At 34.0% G+C, this 20,626-nt stretch overlaps 1 protein-coding gene across 1 annotated transcript in view; it reads right to left on the minus strand.

Moving 5' to 3' along the window:
• Positions 1-113: 113 nt before the first annotated feature.
• The window catches only part of LOC144446100 (catenin alpha-2-like), a 22,272-nt gene continuing 1,759 nt past the window's right edge, over positions 114-20,626 (minus strand). Inside the window, exons 2-19 of the mRNA XM_078135807.1 lie at positions 20,267-20,395; positions 11,585-11,774; positions 11,144-11,310; positions 10,764-10,883; positions 10,231-10,320; positions 9,379-9,555; positions 8,539-8,742; positions 8,191-8,271; positions 7,052-7,297; positions 6,328-6,484; positions 5,625-5,825; positions 4,827-4,978; positions 4,178-4,250; positions 3,617-3,699; positions 3,013-3,194; positions 1,959-2,199; positions 1,405-1,533; positions 114-974 (exon numbers count right to left, since the gene is read on the minus strand). Coding sequence (XP_077991933.1) covers positions 819-974; positions 1,405-1,533; positions 1,959-2,199; positions 3,013-3,194; positions 3,617-3,699; positions 4,178-4,250; positions 4,827-4,978; positions 5,625-5,825; positions 6,328-6,484; positions 7,052-7,297; positions 8,191-8,271; positions 8,539-8,742; positions 9,379-9,555; positions 10,231-10,320; positions 10,764-10,883; positions 11,144-11,310; positions 11,585-11,774; positions 20,267-20,374 — 2,757 coding nt within the window. The 5' untranslated portion in view covers positions 20,375-20,395 and the 3' untranslated portion in view covers positions 114-818. The remainder of the gene's footprint in view (positions 975-1,404; positions 1,534-1,958; positions 2,200-3,012; positions 3,195-3,616; positions 3,700-4,177; positions 4,251-4,826; positions 4,979-5,624; positions 5,826-6,327; positions 6,485-7,051; positions 7,298-8,190; positions 8,272-8,538; positions 8,743-9,378; positions 9,556-10,230; positions 10,321-10,763; positions 10,884-11,143; positions 11,311-11,584; positions 11,775-20,266; positions 20,396-20,626) is intronic.

Genomic DNA, 20,626 nt, shown 5'->3' on the forward strand with positions numbered 1-20,626 from the left:
GACATCTCCAAATTATCAAGCATAATTTCAACTCACTCAGCTACAAGTAAAGCTGCATTGGATAGCAACACAGCAAAATAAGTTGACTTTTGTGACTTGCTACTTTTTCTATACTACATATGTTTGTGACACATTTTGATATAAATTTGTCAATGGTAAAAAAAGATACTGAAATACTATATAAATGTCATAACATAGCGAGGTATTAGAACTGTTATGACTTCTAGAAATGGCACTACATTACTGTTTACTACTATCAACCCCCTAATATGCAAAATATCTCAACTCTTAGCCCCTTTCCTAGCAAGTCTAATCATAATGGATTATGACATTCAAGTGTTCTATAAAATATTGATAGATTATGGTTTCCAGTGAATGGTTGTTATATACAGGCAAAACATCATTTTATATTTATTTTATTAATATTTATCATATTTATTGAAACCATTCACTATTTCACCACAATCCCAAAATCCAAATAATCCCCCCCCCCCCACCCCCCAACCAACCAACCAACCAACCAACCAACCAACAAGTTTACTTTTTCATATTCTGAAGACTATTTATTTTGGACTTGATGTAATTTTAATCACATGAGAATGTCGGAACTAATCTCAAATATAAATCCAGTCAAAAAGTTTGATTTACCCAGGAATGAAAACTCACAACATCATTTAAGTACTCCATGCTTGAGATACAAACTTAGGTCTGTGTGTCTGTGTCTGTGTCTGTGTGAATAGCACCATGATAATTTGATTCTAGTTTTGATAGGCACTGTATCATGTATTTATTGTCATTTCAAATCTTTAATGTTGGTTTTAATATCCTGCATTAAATTCACTCAGTTCTGCAACAGGATTAATATTTTTCTTCTTAGCACTTTTACTTATTTTGGATTGTGCTTCTTCTAAGTTTTCTCGTTTGACAAGTGGTTTCTTTGCTGGTGCTTTCATTTTCCACATAACAACAGGAGACTGGGGAAAGAATAACACAAAAACAATGTAAGTACAATTATTACATTTTAATACTTTTACAAATGTAGATCACTGAGCTTATTCAAAGAGAATGTAGAAATATTGATAAGATTTTTGTCATGTTGGATGAGAAAATATTGCAATGTAAGATTTTTGTCATGCTGGATGATAAAATGAAGCAATGTTACAAATATTTTTGTTGAATCAGATGCTAAAACATAGCAATTATAGTAATATTTTTATCGAGTCGGACAACATTCTGTTTCAAGTTAACTGGCTTCTATTGTAACATTCACTTCTCTCGATCTCATAACATAAGAGTATTGTTCATTAGTCATAGAGAATACTATAGTCCTTGGATTGTGTACTGTGTAGGACAACAACAACAACAACAACAACAACAACAACAAAAACAAGAGCATGTACTTACATTGACTGATGATGCTCCTCTGATTAGTCTATTATATTTGGTAGAAGCCACATAGGATGCTTTCATTGTCTGTACCACTGCACCCATCAGATTCTTAGCTGCCTGAATCAAAGATGTGGCACTATCCAGCTATAAGATACAACAACCAAGACTTGTGTTACAATGATGTATTTAATTTGTCAATCACTGTGTCAAGTAATTTCTTCTTGTACGGAATACATCAAGTACTCACATGATTATTGTGGTATTCTCTGTCACCATACTTTCAACAGTGAAGCAAGAGAAAGTACAGCAGAATACACCACAAGCATGAGTGCAAATACCCAGAATTCCCACACTGGCACTACCGGTACTACATAAGGTTATGCTATTATACTGGTATATATTTATCTGAAATATCAAATTTTATAAAAATAAAATTGTGTTGATGTAATTTTGTGTATATTATAGAATGCTATGCTATTAAATGTTTGGTATTGCACTGAAGTACAACTTGAATACCAACAGTACGAGTACTCACTGGTACACAGTAATCAATTTTAGTCAATACTTACCCCTGATACAACCAATTCTCCACTAACACTTTGTACATCAGCTTTGACTTTACTACAGATATTCAGCTGGTGACAGTACAGTGCTATCCTCTGTAAGTAAGCATCCAGATCTTCTTTAGATTTGGAGTCTGGACACTGGTCAGCAATTGTCCTTGCTAATTTATCAAGTTTAGAACCAGCTTCAGCAATCTTCTTGGCAGCATTAATGACGTCCATACTGGTTTTCAATGGACCACGCCCACTATTGTGATAGAAAATTGAGAAGAGTTAAAATCAACTATCAGCACGCTAACACAATGAGAACAATCATTTTAACATGTTGATATAAACTCAGTCCTTACTGGGGTTCTGTAACAAAATCATGGCACAATACACCATATTCCAATTACTGAAGTTCTGGCCATTTCGCAGGTAAGCCCCTGATTTAGCAAACTAAGGGCTAAAAATTTCCATCATGGTGCTTGTGATTGTGTGGCAATGCTGGAAACAGTGAATAACTCAAGGCAGTAATAGATCTGGGAGCATTATATAGGTAGTGATTAGGCAAGTTTTGATTAGTGGTAGTCTAAAACATTGTACACTGAGAACAACCCAGAACACGAGTGCTAACTTTTTGTCTGGTGTGTATATGTACATACTACAATACTCAACTATTCTGGCCCTCACTTCAGGATCCAAAATGCCTTACGAACAGCACTCATAGAGGTCAAACCATGAAATCTTTTATCTTTTTGAGGACTGGGATATCGTATATTAGGGAAACCTTGCTTTGTTTTCTCATCTCTATCACCAAGGTTTTCATATGTTAGCAGCTAAGAAGTAGATTCTGCTGAGCATTTGAAAATGTTTTATAGATATTGAAATATAGTAGTCATTGGTGAAAAGAAGAGAATAGCTGCAATGATACTCCATTGTCTTTTCATCAGAATTTTTTCTGACATGCTGTATTATAGACGAAATTGCAAAATTTGTTAAATATTTTTGTCAGTCAGACATCATTTGAAATGTGAGTTAGTTAGTGTGGGGGTGATAAAGTAATTAAAATATGACTGACCGTGTAAAATCTGTCATTTCCATCATAATCATACACATCTGTTTAGCCAGAACTATGATGTCGTTACTGCTCTCATCCCACTTGGCCATTTCCATATCTAATTTCAGTTTCTCTTCACGGAAAACATCAATTTGTTCCTGGATCTTTTGTTTCTCTTCTTCCGGTAACTGTCTCATTAAGAACTGGAAGAAGAAAATTGAATTCAACTTTAGTCCACTACAAAATCAAAATAAAATGCATAACCTAGTGGCCAACTTTAACTATGAAATTCATCCTGATATTAAAGGATACCACCACCTTGTGGCCAACTTTAACTTTGGAATGTGTTTCTGATTGGAGCCTGAAGCTCAATGCTATTTGATAACTGATTGTGTGTTACAACATTTGTAATTCAATTAAATTCAAACAAATGCAACTAAGTTTGATTTTTTGAAATGTTTACTTCACAGGGCATATTATCATTTTGTTTATTATGAACCATGCTATATGTCTTGGAAGCAAAGCTTTTTTTAAAGTAATCCTATTCAGTGGCAAGGTTTTCATATCTTTATGATAAATTAGACGACTGCTGTGTTTTAAATGAAGTACTGATAATCAGACTCACCCTGTCACTCTTTCCTTCCAGTACTTCTTCTGTAAGTTTACCAGGAAGTGTGGCATAGTCATCATCATCAGTTTTCCAACTTGCTGTTGATGAAAACACACAATGTCAAAAAGAATTTAGTGAAATAAATAAAATATTGATGTAACATATTATATCCATTTATTGTCATAATAATAATGCAGTGGTCTTTTATGGAATGTAGGCAAAACACTTAATGTAGACAAATGCGAAAGTCCAGATTTGGTAAAAGTAGAGAACCCAGAAGTCAATAACAAGCAAGATTAGGGTGAGAGATGTTAGAATACCCAACACAGCATTAACTGAATAACATTGACTCCAACATATATGTTGTGAGTCCTAGTTTGTTTTGTAAACCATCAAAATGAATGAGACAACTAACATTAGAGTTAGAGATGTTAGAGTATAGGCCTAATTGGTGAAAAAGGATAACAGCTTTGTCCACTGTAAAATTGTTAAACTTGTTGATGATAACACAGAACAGCATGAAGACTAACAAAGACATACAGATAGTCTATTAGATGGATCACAACTGTAACTTACATTTACTTCTGATATCATCATGGTATTCCTCGTCGTAATCATATTCTGTGTCAGTTTCAATCTCATCTGGTGCCTACAAATAGAAAGTCAAAATAATGATATAAAATAAGCAGTGACCAAGGATTTCACATTTGTCTTTCTTCTTATTAATTGCACACTTTATAACTACTATCCATGCTACATGTTTTAAGAATGCTATTAAGCACCTTATCCTGTTCATAAATAGACAAAAGTGCTTTACCCTTTTCATAAGTAGAAATAAGTGCCTCATGTTGTTCACGTGCAGATAAGTGTCTTACTCTTCCCATAGGTAGAGGTAAGTGCTTTACCCTTTTCATAAGTAGAAATAAGTGCCTCATGTTGTTCACATGTGCAGATAAGTGTCTTACTCTTCCCATAGGTAGAGGTAAGTGCTTTACCCTTTTCATAAGTAGAAATAAGTGCCTCATGTTGTTCACATGTGCAGATAAGTGTCTTACTCTTCCCATAGGTAGAGGTAAGTGCTTTACCCTTTTCATAAGTAGAGATAAGTGACTCATGTTGTTCACATGTGCAGATAAGTGTCTTACTCTTCCCATAGGTAGAGGTAAGTGCCTTACCCTGTTCATAAGTATAGCTCAGATAAGCATAGCTCTGATAAATGTCTTACCCTGTTCATAAGAACAGCTCTTCTGATATCCCTGACTCCATCATACACCATTCTAGATGCATCAATAAATTCATTTTCATCTGTGTCCTGTGGAGGGTTGGAACTCAGTGCATCTACGGCTATCTCTACACGCTCAGCAAAATGTGGCATTACTGAAAATAAAAAAGAACGAAAATGTGGCATCACTGAAAATAAGCAATATCAACATTGTGACATGTCCTAGAAAATAGGGTTTGATATGTCAAACAACAATGAAGAGAAGACATTATGTAAAATGTTCTATTAGGACTGATATGTATATGTAAACTATGAAAGTACATTCTTTCACTCTCAAGCCTTTCTTGAAGCTCAGGACATGCATATTACTGCTAACGATTGATGAAGCTTCTTTGGATAATGATAAAAGTCATCATACTCTGTTTGGATAATGTCTAAAATTTCAACTGAATATAAGGAATATTGAGGACTCCTAAGTGCTTATTACCTTCAGATAGTCATGAATATTCATTGTTCAACTAATACATATGCATATCTGTTAAGTCCCCTGGGGCAACAGTGGACAACTGTATGAACAAGAGATGTCAACAAGACTATCAATTTGGCATTTCTTTGCATTCAAATGAAATTTATGTGATGTGAAATCGTGAAATGACTCGCGAGAATCCAAGGTTTATGAAAATATAGCTATTTCCCTGAAGTGGTTTTCCCTGAAATTGTACTGCTTTGTATAAACATATAGGGAGTCACCTGAATGTTGTGATGTCCCTGTGGTTGAGGACAGAGGAGCATTTAACCTACCTTGGTCTCTGAGTATAATCACTGCATCCCTTACTTGCTCTGTGTACAGACCAGGTTCATAGTTTTGCATTTCAGCTTCAACCACATTACAAACTCTGGAGGATCGTCCACGTATAGCTCCAGCTGTACGGTCCAGTGTGTCTGCATCTCTCTCTTGTAATGCCATCACACATTTGTTGACATCTTCTAAGATATGACTCTCTGTAATCAAAGTTATCATTTTATTTAGTTCTAATTAACAGTTATACTCTACTACTTATTTAAAATTTAGACTAGGAGAATAAATCATCATTTCTCTATGACTTTGCTATGATTTGGGCAACCTTATAACTAAGGGTTCTCAGAATTGGGTAAAACTTGCACACAGATCACTATCTTGTACATTAATGTTAGTGAAAAACCAATCTTAAATATCGAGGGGGGGGGGGTCTGGTAGATTTTGCAAATTTACCATTCTTACAGCTAAAACAGGAAGAGTTCACCAGAAGATTGTATTAACATAGTTACGTACACATGTATGATCAACGCCAATCATTTTACAAGTTGAACTTGTTGCTGTAATTGCTAGATAACATTATTTTTACTACCAAACACAGAGCATGGTTTATTGGTTGTAATAGGTGAGAGTTACATTTTTTTACATTACTAAGTTAGCAAGACTCTCCTTAATTACAACCCTACCTTGATCAACAGTACAACTGACCTGACACGGCTAAGAAGTCATCAATTGTTGTGATGTCATCAACAGCTTCAGTCAGAATCTTGACTTGTTTCTCCCATAGGTCCTTGAAGACATCCATGTTTTCTTGAGCAGCTTTACTTCTTGGTCTTGCTGCCAATGTGCGTGCTGCATTGATAACCTAATAGTAAGTAAATAATAAGACACAGTATGTTACCCTGACAGAACACATACCAAATTATTGGAAATTGGAAATGTAGATTTGTATTCCTAGCATTCACATCCTACACCAAACTGTAATACTCAAGGAATCAGGATTTATAGATTTGAGATTTGAAATGAATGCTTTATAACATATTTTGCATCATCATGAGTACCATAAAGCCAGTATTACTAGTATAGCAAGCCATGATGGGTGAATGGTTAGCGTGACTGGTTTGGAATCTACAGGTTGCAGGTTCGAGCCCTGTCGCTGCCTGCTGTTTGTTTCTGAGTATCTAAAGTCCTTGGGCAAGATTTGAACCACGACTGTGCCTCAATCAACCCAGCTGTATAATTGGGGACCTGGTAGGATGTAGGTTGCAATGTGAAGGCTTTAATCCTATGCGCTGAAATGGCTGCAATGGATTGTATGCTCCCTGGGGAGTTGAGGAAGACTGCCATTCAGGGGTAATAATTGTAAAACGCTATATAAGAACCCAACATTATTATTATTTATTATTACAAGAAGTACACTGTGAAAGCCTACCTGTGGACAGAGTGCCTCAATTTGTTGAGCAGACATCCTAACACATTTCACACCTTCCTCATTGTTAGACATAGAGCAGGCAAGATTGGCTACTTCTACAAGTTTATTGGCATGTTCTTGGAAGACAGCAGCGTACTCCTCGACTTCCTTCTCATTACCACTCTTGGCAGCTTCTATTAGGACTAGTAGTGGTACGTTGGTTTCCAGGAAAGAGTCAGACACATGGTCAACCACAGCTTTACGAAGCTATAATACAAAACATACACAGATTGTATACTCATCCATTTGACAGGTTGAAATGTTATACATTTGCTTTTTTTAAAATCAAATTTAGAATTTTTTTATTTGATCAAGTCTTTAATTTTAATGATTTTTACTTCTAAATTATAGGTTTTAATCCCATGTGAATTGATTTGTTCTTTTTGAATTGTTACTATTTATTTCGCTTGAATCAGAGACTCTATCTCTACTCCTAAGTACTTGTTATCTTCAAATAAAACAATAATGGATAATTATGTTCTGCTATTAAATAGGCATTTTTATTGCGACAAGGACATGTCTGGTAAGGACCTCCACAGAGCAAGTTTCCACTCTATCTTTCACAGCAATCAAACGTAATGTGAAATGACTGCAGAATCCCGAGTTTACAAAATGCATATTTCCTGCAGTGATGTCTCCCTTTAATTATATCATCTTGAGAAGGCATGGAGAGTACAAAGGTCAGTGGTGTATATGACCTGACTATAAATCTGGTAAGTTCACCATTATTGATAATATCTGGAGTCTTAACCAAACTTACAGGTATGCTTGAAGTACATTATGCAACCTGTGCAAAGAACTCCAACTGTCAGCGTTGTTTGTGTAACACAAACATCAACTATGTTTTCAAGTTTTTCAGCCTTTTATTTTGAATTTTTCCTTGCAAGTGAGAATCTCAAGATCTGTTTTAATTCATGAAAGACTTAGCTATGCCATCGTATGTAGCAGTGTTTTATATTAGAGTGCGGGCTGTAAGTAGGTTATATAGTTTATGCCCCTTTGATAATATTTACTTCTAGCCAAGTGGAATATGAAATGTCCTTTTCAGCAAGTCAATTTATTCACATCACATTCCATCACAAAGAAATATGCTTTCTTACCTGTCTACGTAGATCCCTAGTTTTCTTAAACATCCTGTCGATAGCTTGGTCCAAGGGATCACTGCGGTCTGGTTTGCCAGCCTGATGAGATATAGGAATAACAAAGAGATTCGTTAGATGCTTAGAGAGGTTTACCATTATGTGTATCCTTGGACAGATTAGACTATATAAGTGACATAGTTTCTAGATCAAACTGATAGGATGTGTAGGCAATTTTCATAATAACAATAATATTAGATCAAAGCAGGATAATTTTTTGGTTAGGAGCTATATACTCTTTGCAATAATTTTCAGTATCAGCCTTGAACTATGTCCATTTCAAGATACATAAGATCTATTGAAACTTACACAAGCCATGTATTCAGACAGGAGATCTTGTAGTGCCTGTCTTACAGCATTGCATTCTGCTACGATACGATCACGGTGATCATCACGGGTACATGATGAGTCAGCCATCAATGCTGCACCACTGATAATACTCTCCAGACGTTCTTCTAGCGATGGACGTGACCGTACTTCATTGTAGTCAGCTGGATTCATTACAATACATTGCTACATTGTATAGAAACAAAATAAAAATACATATTGATCAAAAAATCTGTTTAGCATATGTACCCTGGAACTAAAAATTATAAACGTTTTTGCTGTTACTTTGTTCAAGTAAACTCCAACCCATTCTCACTCAAAATCATGAAAAAAACACCAGGGGTCATCATACAAATGTTTTACATAAAGGTCAAAATGACATCAAAATGAAGCTATTTTGGAATCCAATATGGCCGGTGATTAACTCTATTATTTGGGAAAGTGAAAGATTTTTTATTTCTTTGAAAACAAGATGGTGAACCCAAAATTTCTTTAGTCATCTCAAAAGGACCAGGAAGAAGATTTTATGTGGCAAAGTTTGGAGAGATTAATTTTAAGAATTTTAATTTTCAAGGAAATTGGTTCTTGAGGCAGACTACCATAACATATTAAATATTTTATCACAAAAAACCCCCACCTGTTTGTTGTAGTCCGGTGGATTCCTCACAATACACTACGACATTTATAAAAATGAACTAAAAACAGGTATTCCTAAATAGAAGTAGTTATTGAAGTCTGTTCACCTTTTACTACAGGGACTGTTCCAACATATTATCATATTGTCAAATAATTTATCAGATAAAAAACAAGAACCATGCTTACATCTAGAGCATCAAGAGCTGCAGCTAATTCACCTGCACCTTCAATACTAGGGTTTGGTTGAGAATCTCCTGTAGCTTGTGTCACACCAGATATAGCATTGACAGCTTCACACAGTTGTTTCACTACATAGTCTCTGTTTTCTTTGGCTGCACTCACATCAGGATGGCGAATATATGCCTGTAATACAAAGTATGCACAGAGTGTTATCCTAGAGGAATGTTGCCTACCAGCACATAGTGTGAGGTACCCTAAAAGTAGAATCTATTAATGTCAAAGACACTATGTATGTTTAATGCAGACCTGGTTAGCAGTGAAGGATGTGAGTAAACTGTAGAGCACATATTTTATTAATAAACTTTTCTGGTCCTAGTAAATTCAGAATTTTGTTGAATGGTTGCCACTGAGCACTGCTCAAGTGTTAAAGCAGTAGGAAACCAGAGTACCTGGCCAAAACCTTTGTTGTTTGGCAGAGTTAGACTGAACACCACCCTTCTCACATACAGACTTTACATACACCTCTAACATATGGTTTAATTTGTAATCAACCCACTCAGTGCTGGGTGGTGTTTGACCCAGACACTACAGTGTTAAGAAGCATACAAGCTAACTGCTCAGCCATCAACTACCCAGACTGCAGTGGAGACAGGCACACACACACTAACCACTCGACCAAGTGGTAATGACATATACTTTCTATACCAATGTGATTATATTACAATATCAATTTATATTTTAACAATAATATCAATCTTAGATAACAAGAATAGAAACTATTTCTTTCTTTCTTTTCTTAAAACAACTACACTTTTCTCTGAGTAGATTGTGAAAATCATACAGAATGTTTTAACTTACCTTTGAAGCAGTCAGTAACATTGTACTATGTTTCTGAAGATCAGCTCTAGCAGCAGCCATTTCATCTCTTCTACGAGGATCTTTCAAATCCTGAATATCAATATAATACACAGACTAATGAACATACTTTACTTTACACCACACACACCCATGTAGTATGCATTTGAACAGACAATACAGGATTTATATCTTGATTGTTCTATTTTATTATTGGGTTTATGATCTTCTGCATTCATTCATTGCTTTTATATTATTTATACTCAATTCAAAATATTCATGTTTATTGTTGTACATACGTGTACATTTTGAAATTTGTCTTTGGATAGATTTTACCCTTTACCGCGTTTGCTTGATTTTACAGTGTTCATTCTCTTGGTATCTCTTTGTATCCAATTCAAAACTGTTACTGTTTGCTGATGAACATTCTAAGTTACTATATGGTATAATTATTTATATCATATGATGTAACATTTTCTTTTTTTTTGCATCTTTGAAAAATACGATAAAATCTAAGATGAAAGATCAAATCTTACATTTTGTCTTCTAGCAGTTAGCTGGTTCAGTTGCACCATGTCTTTACCAAAGGCTTTAAAACTGTCCACAAGGTCTTTTTGTGTCCGTGCATTCCTCACCCTCTGTAAGTCATCTTCAACCTATCAAAAACCAAACAACATTATCAGAATTGTGATGGTCAAATGGTTAGAGTGACTGGCTTGGTTACACTATTCTAGTATAATTTGAATGACGATATATGTCTTTGGTGGCACAAAAATTGTCTTCTGGTGATGTTAGGATGGTTGATGGAATTTTTTAAAAAGAGTTTCCTTCACTTTTCAGTACACATTATATGACTGAAAATCATCAAATCATTTATGTATTTTGCCTTAATTTACAGGCATATTACAGTACTTACAATTCTAAGTGATTTGAGCAGAAGATGTACATCCACCATGTCAGCAAGGATAAGTAGTCTTGTGACTGATGACAACAGCGCCCTCGCAGCTCGTACCATGTTACCACGTTTGGCAGAAGAGCATGGATCATCAGCAAATTCTCCTGAAGATACTCTCATTACATCTCCTAATTCAAGAGAAAATAACGATAGACATGAATGTTTTGTTGTCTTCTTTCAATATTATTTCATCCTAGTTTATCAAATTTCCTCAAAAACTACGATAATCATTTATTGATTATTATTAAATCTGATATAAAATGGCCTAATCTCCAGAAATTTAAGTCATTCAAATGAGAAATAAAATTTCTACATCACACAATTGCACATAATCAAATTTCATGCCCACAAACAAAATTTAGGGTTGAAATAATATTAAGAATTGGCAAAAAAAATTGTTACCTGTTTTCCTGACATCGTCAATTGCTGTCATCATTTCATTCTGAATTTCTGGATTCTCACTAGCAATCTCTTCACCCTGTTCAATAAACTTTTGAGTTGCTTTGTCAACTGCTGCCACTAACACATGAGCTTTCTTTGACTTTCCTTTCTTCTTGTTTGATGGCCCTTTAGTGTTCACCAATGTTGTCACCTTAAGAAAAGACAAGACAGAATTAGTTTAAAACTTTCTGAAAAAGTCTGTTCCTCCCCACACACACCCTGTTACATGACAGATCACAATTACAATACAAGATACACCAATCCATATAAATTTTGCCAGATTACCCCCCCCCCCCCCCCCCCCCCATTACCACAGACAGCACACAGTTGTACTGGTACACCAATCGATACAAGTTTTACCTTATTTTAAAAACATCCCCCACACCCATCCCATGTTATCAGACAATTTTTTCTTGTTTGGGGTTCCAGATGCTACATGTACCTTATCTGCATTGACCAGTAGTTGATTCACACCATGAAATGTTCAACATGTACATTTTTAAAATTAAACTCATACCAAAGTCCTGTCACTACATTACTCACATTACAGAAATAAATTACTAGATCAGCATGTAACATTCATTGGATACATTTCAAATATATATCATTTCTTTTTTATTAGTAGTACGCAAGAAAGTTATTTAGTAGTCATCACTCATGTACACGTATGGCATTTTCTCGGGAAAATAACAAATGTTTACACAGAATATGTAAAAAAGAAATCATGCAGAACCAGGTACTCTATAAAATACTTGAGGAAATCCATTATACATTCTATACATCATGTAAAGCCAATTTAGAGAAAACTGTTTAAGTAAATTTTATGTGTTCTATTTCTGGCTGACTTTAGACCACATTAAATTTGTAACAGACATACATGTATCTCGAACAATAAAAAGACAAGTTTGAATTTATTTTTAATGAAATGGATAATAAATATTTTTTTTGTACTTCAACAATTTCTACCTGAGTAGAGTATCACCTTCCTATTTTGAAATTGTCCACTCAATAAATTCAAATAGATTATGCCTCAATCACACACCATTAGTTTTATGGGTATTTTATTCTGTTGCTTCTGATCTGACAATTGAAATCTATCAAGTCTACATTTTGTAAAACTTTATAAACACACGTATTACGAAAATACAATTTATTGCAAAAATTGGGATTAGCTACCAAAATTTTTTGACTGTGAGGATAAATTTACATAATGAATCCAGACATTTACATAAACATTCATTCTCACACAATTTTTTCACATTTCACGCTTTTTACCAGCTTCTTCCTTTCAGGTCAAAATGGTTGTACAATCTTAATACAAACATTGCAATAATATTACCAGTATGTATAAATACAAAGTGTAAGGTGTGCCTCAGTTCCAACATACATCATGGTATTAATAATTACACTGTACATATAGAAATGCTGGAAATATTCTTGTCTGTCAATTATTGACAATGTCAACATAGTTGGTGACAAGCTGTAACAAACCTATCAGATATTAGGTCACTCATTATCATTTTAATGACAACGTTTAAAACCACTGTAATTGTTCAGTGGTTTTCTATAGCAGGAATAAGGCAGTTTTCATTTGCATTTTAATGACTAGATACGTAACACACACACACTATCTAAATGAGCATTTTGTGTACCATAATGACATGAGTTCTAGTTTTGTTCACCTACATGTTCAGACACCATAAATCTTTCAAGTGTATATCTACCTACAGTCTACCTGTATATTTATTAACTTCATATAAATCACCATGGATATAATGAAATGCAAAACACCTATTCTCAAAATGAGTATTTTTATATCGTAATAACTGTGATCCCTAGTTTTGTTAATTAAATGTTTCTACATCATAATTCATGTGTATACTGACCTATTTGATTGACATAGCTAACTTAATCTCCCTAGTGTTTAGAGAACACAGACATATTTCATAGAACCTGTCATTATTTTACTTGACAACTGTTTGAAAATGTCAGTAAATGGGTTAAGTTTGGTCATTCAAAGTATGTTATCTACCTGCCTAACCCAAATTATGACAGATGGTCAATTTACAAAGGATTTATACAACAAGGTTTTTGTTATGGGTAAAATATATATCTGACTTCCATAGTCATTTTACTGGGTCCCCCAGCTAAAATTATGATAACATGTATAGGAAACTATGTTAATTTTACCAGATTGATCATTTCTGTTACCGTGGTTCAAAGACAAAAACACTATGAAAGTACTGTAATGCAAAATTTCTGTGCTATTCTCTAGCCCACAATGCAGTCTCTAACGGCCTGTACCAGCTGGGTCTAACACTTTCTACTTGGGGAAAGTGATAGGCTTCATTGGCAAACAATTCTTGGGAGATATAATACACTATTTTGAGGGCTTGGGGTTCTCAAACCATAATCACAATACTGTCAAAGCAGGTAAATATCACGAGTCAAGTATTTTAGTGATGGGTAGAAATACAGTTGTAGGTAAGATATACATGTACATGTATACTATCTCTCCACACGAAACTAACCAAATATCTCCATGAAATTATTGATGCATACTAGTTTAAACTTAAAGGCCCATAATAGAGTCCTTGGTCCTCACGTTATCACCATGTTGGATAGGATTACATAGAATCATTCTTTTGTTTAGGACCAACTTTTCTAAAGCTTGACCAGACAAGACTAGTGTTTTTCTTGACGAAATTTTATAATAGCCCAACACTGGCCTTTGATTATATTTACTGATGATTTAGTATCGTTTCAGCTGCCAAAGCGTAATCCATACAACTTAAAATGTAAATCAAAAGTTTCATAAATATCACTAGACAAGACAGGACAGTACTATACTCAAGATGGAATTCCTACATGATGGATTAATTTTTGACTCAACCAATAAATTCTTTCACATCAACTACATTTTTTGTAACTGGGTGATTAAAGGAAAACACAAGATATAGTGTCTAATGTTATATAAGCTATTCAGTAAGTGATCAGTGGCTAGACAAGGCCCGTAGATCTGTAACATACAAAGTAACATTATTACCATAAGGCGTGGATTTCAAGTATTTTCAGATGTAAAGTTTTCACCAGAGTATACAAGTACACTAAAACATTTTGTTTGTTGACTATTCCGGTACAACATACACAATGTGATAACTTCAATTTCACCTTTGTTGAGTTAAATCCTCAGTAAATTTCCTCACTGCAAGTGCAACTGAGTGGGTGACTATAACACAAGGTGCAGTGTCTAAGGTTAAATACAGTAACATATACCATGTCAGAACAATGCAGGAAACAGGTTTTTTATGCCAATGTGATGACTAATTCAATATATATGTTGTTATCTTATGTCTATGACATTCCCAGTGGGTACTCACAACCTGTCTCAACAGGAAGTGATGTCATACAAGAACATACATGTACATCCACACTTACAAAGTTTTGGTCAGAGAACTAGGCTTGAAATAAACTGTCTGGCTTTATTGTCAGATTTAGTGAACTGTTTCAGTTACAATTTTCTACTGAATCCATTTATTCTAAAGACTACCACCATATAAATATGGTAGGATAGCTGTGGTTTTACATGTAAGTAATGTGTCCCTTTGACTGCTACTAATTTGAAGCCCTGCATCAAAGACCAGTACTGTACCAACAGAATAGGGTCACATATACCACAGTTTATAATAACTGAGAAATAAGATAAAATACAGCTGTGCACTGAAGTGAAAGAAAATGATGTACAATTATGCCACCCCTATGCCAAGTTACATGCGTTCTGTGAACAGTAAATACAACAATAATACCCTGGTTGTTCTACATCTACATCACAATAACATAATTCCTACATCATTGGTTCTACAATGCTTGATTTGTAAAACAAAGCAGCTACGATTGCCAATTTATCACAATTCTTTTCAATGAAGCTTCCACAGGTACACGTACTGTACTATACTTATATTATTCTCCAATGTTTATTCTTCATTCAGCTTAGAAATTGTAGTTGTACTAACATTTTGTAGGAAACCCAGGTCGACAATAGAGTAAATTTTACCCTTCACATGTAACAAAAACATAGCAAAGGTGTGAATGTTAACGTACATGTATTTTGAATGTTCCAACTTCCTCCAGACTATCAGACTATTATACATGTATCCGAGTACAACATATAAATACAGGCTATGAATGGCAACATTCCTAGCATATATACATCATGTATGAAATTTGGAATGTACACAACACATAGCTATCTCAACAGGACATTGTCTACTCTGATTCTTGTCAATGTAACTGATCTTGCTTACAAAACAGCTACACATACACCATGAAAATAATATCACTTTTAAAGGCCAATGATTCATTCCCAAGTTCTTGCATTCACACTATCTTAACAGTGGAGCCATTAGGATTACATAGGAATAGGATCTCTCTTTTGTTTTGACCAAATTTTTCCACATCTCTGCCAGACACCAAACTTTTTTTATCGACACTTTAATCCTAACTTGACATGGGTCTTTTTAATGTGTTCAGTGTTGAGTACTTTATTCTCATTAAAGGAAATAAGACAATTTTCATAATTTTAAGAATTTTGGAGGGTTATTTCATGACTTCACATCTCATAAATTTTGCACGATTCTAGGTCTAGAAACACTAAATTGAAACTCTTTCGGTGGTGCATTGATGCCTGATGGGCTTTAGTAGACATGAATATTAATTAGATGAACAATACATATTCATGACTATCTGAAGGAAATCCTACACATGTGATTATGTTTACCATTTAGACTAATTCTGATACAAAATGTAAGTATAAATAATGTTCCAGTTGACAAGATAAATTTGATATGTATATAAATTATTAAATCAAATCCACCATGATTATTTGCTTTATTTAATTATTAAATTGAGTTCAGATGTCCACAGGGATTCATTAATCACATTATCAATCAGTAACTTATAGTCATGTTTACCTTTAACATTTCTGTCAATGAATATTTCTATTTTGCACATCTAGAGGCGATGCGGAGGGCATAGCTAGTCCTTAGAGCATGATAATTCTTTTAAATTGCAATGTTAAAATCCTCTCTTGCTTAGCTATTTATTATTTGTGTACAAACAAAATATCCCCTTGGTAGAAAGGAGATTTTATAATGCAATTTGAATTTTGGGAAAATGTAAAGTAGGTTCATTTAAATAACCTATTTCACATGCACCATTCTCTTATAATTCAATCAAACACTAATTAGTGTTATGTAGAGTCAAATTCTTTTGTTCAGGACTATCTTTTTCTATAGTGCCGCCACACAACTGTTTTCACATAGATCTAAGTTTTAATCATAACCCAAGCTGGGCCTTTACAGGGTCCATGAATGTTTACAACATCACAGTTCCCTTATTAACATATTTGTAGGCCAGCTAATGTATAACTGACTGTGTTCCCATACAACCTGGGTTAACAACCCTTATTCAGATAACACGCTTTCATACTTTATTTTAACTCATTGCCTTCCATTCAAAATTTCCTAACAAAGCCAACTGATGCATTCAGATACATACACAGTCATCAATCAACTCAAAAGTACTACAGTACATGACTTGCCATGCAGGCATCTACCTCGCAAGGTTGTCAAAGAATGGATTCTATCATTACTGTTAACATTCAGTGTAAATATGTACCAGAAAGTGGTTATTTCAAGTGACTTGACAGCAATTATTGTAGTCTCTAAACTCTGGATGAACTTGTATAGGAAGTTTGAACAAGATGACACCATCAAATAAGCCAAAACTTATTGTAATCTACAGTGTAGCCTCTCAACCTCGATGCACCTTTATTTGAGACTCTGAGTTTGTTTGGAAATTTGAACAAGATGCTCGTGTCAAACAATCCAACACATAATTGTAATCTGCACACAGAACTCTATCTTTGGTACATGTATAATACATGGGATTTAGTTTTGTACAAAACAACCTGAAATGTGAGCCAGTGTAATTGTACAGCAGCACAAGAAACCACTAATGACATGACTGTCAGTCTCAATGAAGTCCTGAACTCTATAGCAAAACACCATCATTTCAATTGGAAGAGATTCTACAATGATGTATTTGTCATCAAAACATGCCTTGAGAATTCTAAGTACAGAGGCAGCATGCCAATTGATAGTTATCACACAGAATTAATCAATCTTACATTCACAATACTTCTACTATCATCCATCATTTAATGTATACTGTACTATCTAAATTACCAAACATATCACTAACACCAGTTTAACATCTAAATTACCAAAACATATCTCTAACTAACACTTTTTTTCAGCTGACTTTTTCACTACTGGCTGGAACAGAAATAGTTGTTACTTACATGTACTCCAACTAATAGAATTTAGATAATGAATAGTTTGAATTACTTAAAGTAATTTTCATACAGACACCTGGTAAAATATATAGGGGCTTTAGAGGCATTGGTAGATTTCAACTACTGTACACATCTTTCATAACAGAAACATTGCCTGACTTACATCTCTTACTCATACCCATAACAATTGTCCACCAATTGTCAATGTATTTTGCAGTTATGAAGTTAAGAATTCACATAATAACTATATATTTCAATAATAATCATATGGTAATTTGCTTTTTTTGTCCAGGCAAACCAAACACTAATTTTTGTGTATCCAATTCAAACTTTCATTGATAAAAAGTAAATACATTGACTAAGCAATTGTATTGCACATCTATTTAACATCTTTTACTGCCCAGTTTTGATAGCTCAACCTGCAATTACTTTACTTAGACTTTAGTGATATCAAATTATTATAATAGTGACTATAATATGTTATCATTGGTATTTCATCAGTGCAAAGTAAATATCTCATCTTAGTGTAAAGTATCTGGTTATGAGTGAACAAACAAATAGTTATTATCCACTTGAATACTTTGAATCTGAGAACCAGTGAATTCAGGACTCCAATTTAACTTGCTTGTCAGATTTGAACTAGTGAACTGTTTCAGATAGGGTTTTCTATATTGAGTAGTCTAGACATAATATTTAGTAGCCCATCATGTGTGCCCAGGACCACACTAATTTCAAGCCCTGTGAATGTGTATTGTATAACTTAAAGTCTGTGAACAGTACATGCAGGAACAAAGTAGTTTTGTTTGTTCACACTTTCACATTTACTGACTGTAGATCTAACTCTATCTAGTTTACAACTTGGAATTATTTGTATGATGCACTGCATTAATTAGGTACGATCTACCCTAGTTTTCCAGTCACTTGCATGATACATGCATTACTATAATAATCTGTCTATGAGTTTTACCATATTTCTTTTCATCAAAGTTTATGTGGCATTGTTACCAGTGTTCAAAAACCTTCACAAAATCTGTGTTTGGTATAATGTTTATGAATAACTGTTGTGGAAAAGACCACAAAAATTGTTCTCAATAATATGAATATTTCAGATTTATTTCCAGATAACAAATCCACCATTCACTCATCATAGATAACATCATTTCTCTATGCAAATTTTATTGAAAATATAAAGTATATAAGACAAGAACTTAGAAATGAATGCTAGGGGAATTTAGTGATTTATATAATTCTGTCCATCCATGCAATGATAAACACAACTGTCAAGATGTGATTTTGTGTAAACATTAGGTGTCTAGGGTTATGTGCTATGACCTTAAACGTCAGATTTGCATAGTGCATACTTCTGACAGGTAACTTCATAGTCAGGGGTTACATCACTTTATAATCTACTTACATTAATGATATTTATTCCTGAACATCACTTTTAGTTGCTGTTTCACTTCACAGAATAAAATCATGTTATTGTTTCACAATGCAGTAAAACATCATTTTAGTATTTCACTACACAGTAAAACCAATCTGGGTAGTGCCTGAGATGTGTCTAATATTGTTACACTCTGAAGCACTGACAAATGTATTCATTTAACAGTCATTCACATGTAAATAATTACCAGACACAATACACAAAAACAATTAGTGAATATTTAACATAATTCTTAATTTGACATAAATTCTTTCCTGTACATCGTCTGTTTCTTCACAAATACAAAAGTTATCAACCACAACGTCAAGATAAGATGATAACACACACCACATACAACACTGATGATTTTTTAATCCAAAACTACTTAGCTTGATAACAATCCACAATCGTTCTTTTCATGTTTTAGGACACACAGTACACTTTTTGCCAATTGTTAACCTGTACTTTGTACTCAGTATGTATTTTGTTAGATATTTGTAATATTTTATAATTTTAGTCACAGACTTTCTATGTTAATGTTATTACTTTTGTTCATGTCCTATTGCGAAAATGAACACAGTTGACAGTATAATGTGTATACCGTGAAATCAAATTTCATCTGTGTTGTAAAACTGTATAAAAGTACTATTTATTCCCATCTGATTTTCTAAGTACTATGAGTTTGGAACAAAGGTTGACTTCTATACATGGGCAGTGCCAGTATATACCTGTTGCCATTCTTGGTGAATAATGAAATCATTCACTCAATCCATAAAAGTGTTTATTGATTTATAATAAAACCTGTAGCAATGATGTCAAATACAATCACAAGACAAAAATCTGAGACAAGGTCAAAAGTACTTACCTGTGTGACTAAGGGCTCCAGTGTCTTTTCAACTGAATATGTTCTGATTTCTAGATCCTTGGGATCCCATTTCAATGTGATAGACCCAAGTGATGATAGGCTAGACATTTTAATTATATACAAAGTACTCTGTAAAGAGACAAAAGGGTATATTTCTATTGATGATTTAATGTTGGTAGAAAAATATGACATTTTTTGTTACACAAAGGCTCCAAACAAAATCATACAAAATATAAATACATTTTGTATTAGCACAGATGTATTTCGCCCCACTAACATGGGGTTATAAAACCTTTGGTATATCTCATATGTCGCCAGATAATTCAGGGATATTTATAGACTTTATAAAAGTTGTAGTTG

This window comes from Glandiceps talaboti, chromosome 15 (assembly GCF_964340395.1).
Source record: "Glandiceps talaboti chromosome 15, keGlaTala1.1, whole genome shotgun sequence".
Lineage (NCBI taxonomy): Eukaryota > Metazoa > Hemichordata > Enteropneusta > Spengelidae > Glandiceps > Glandiceps talaboti.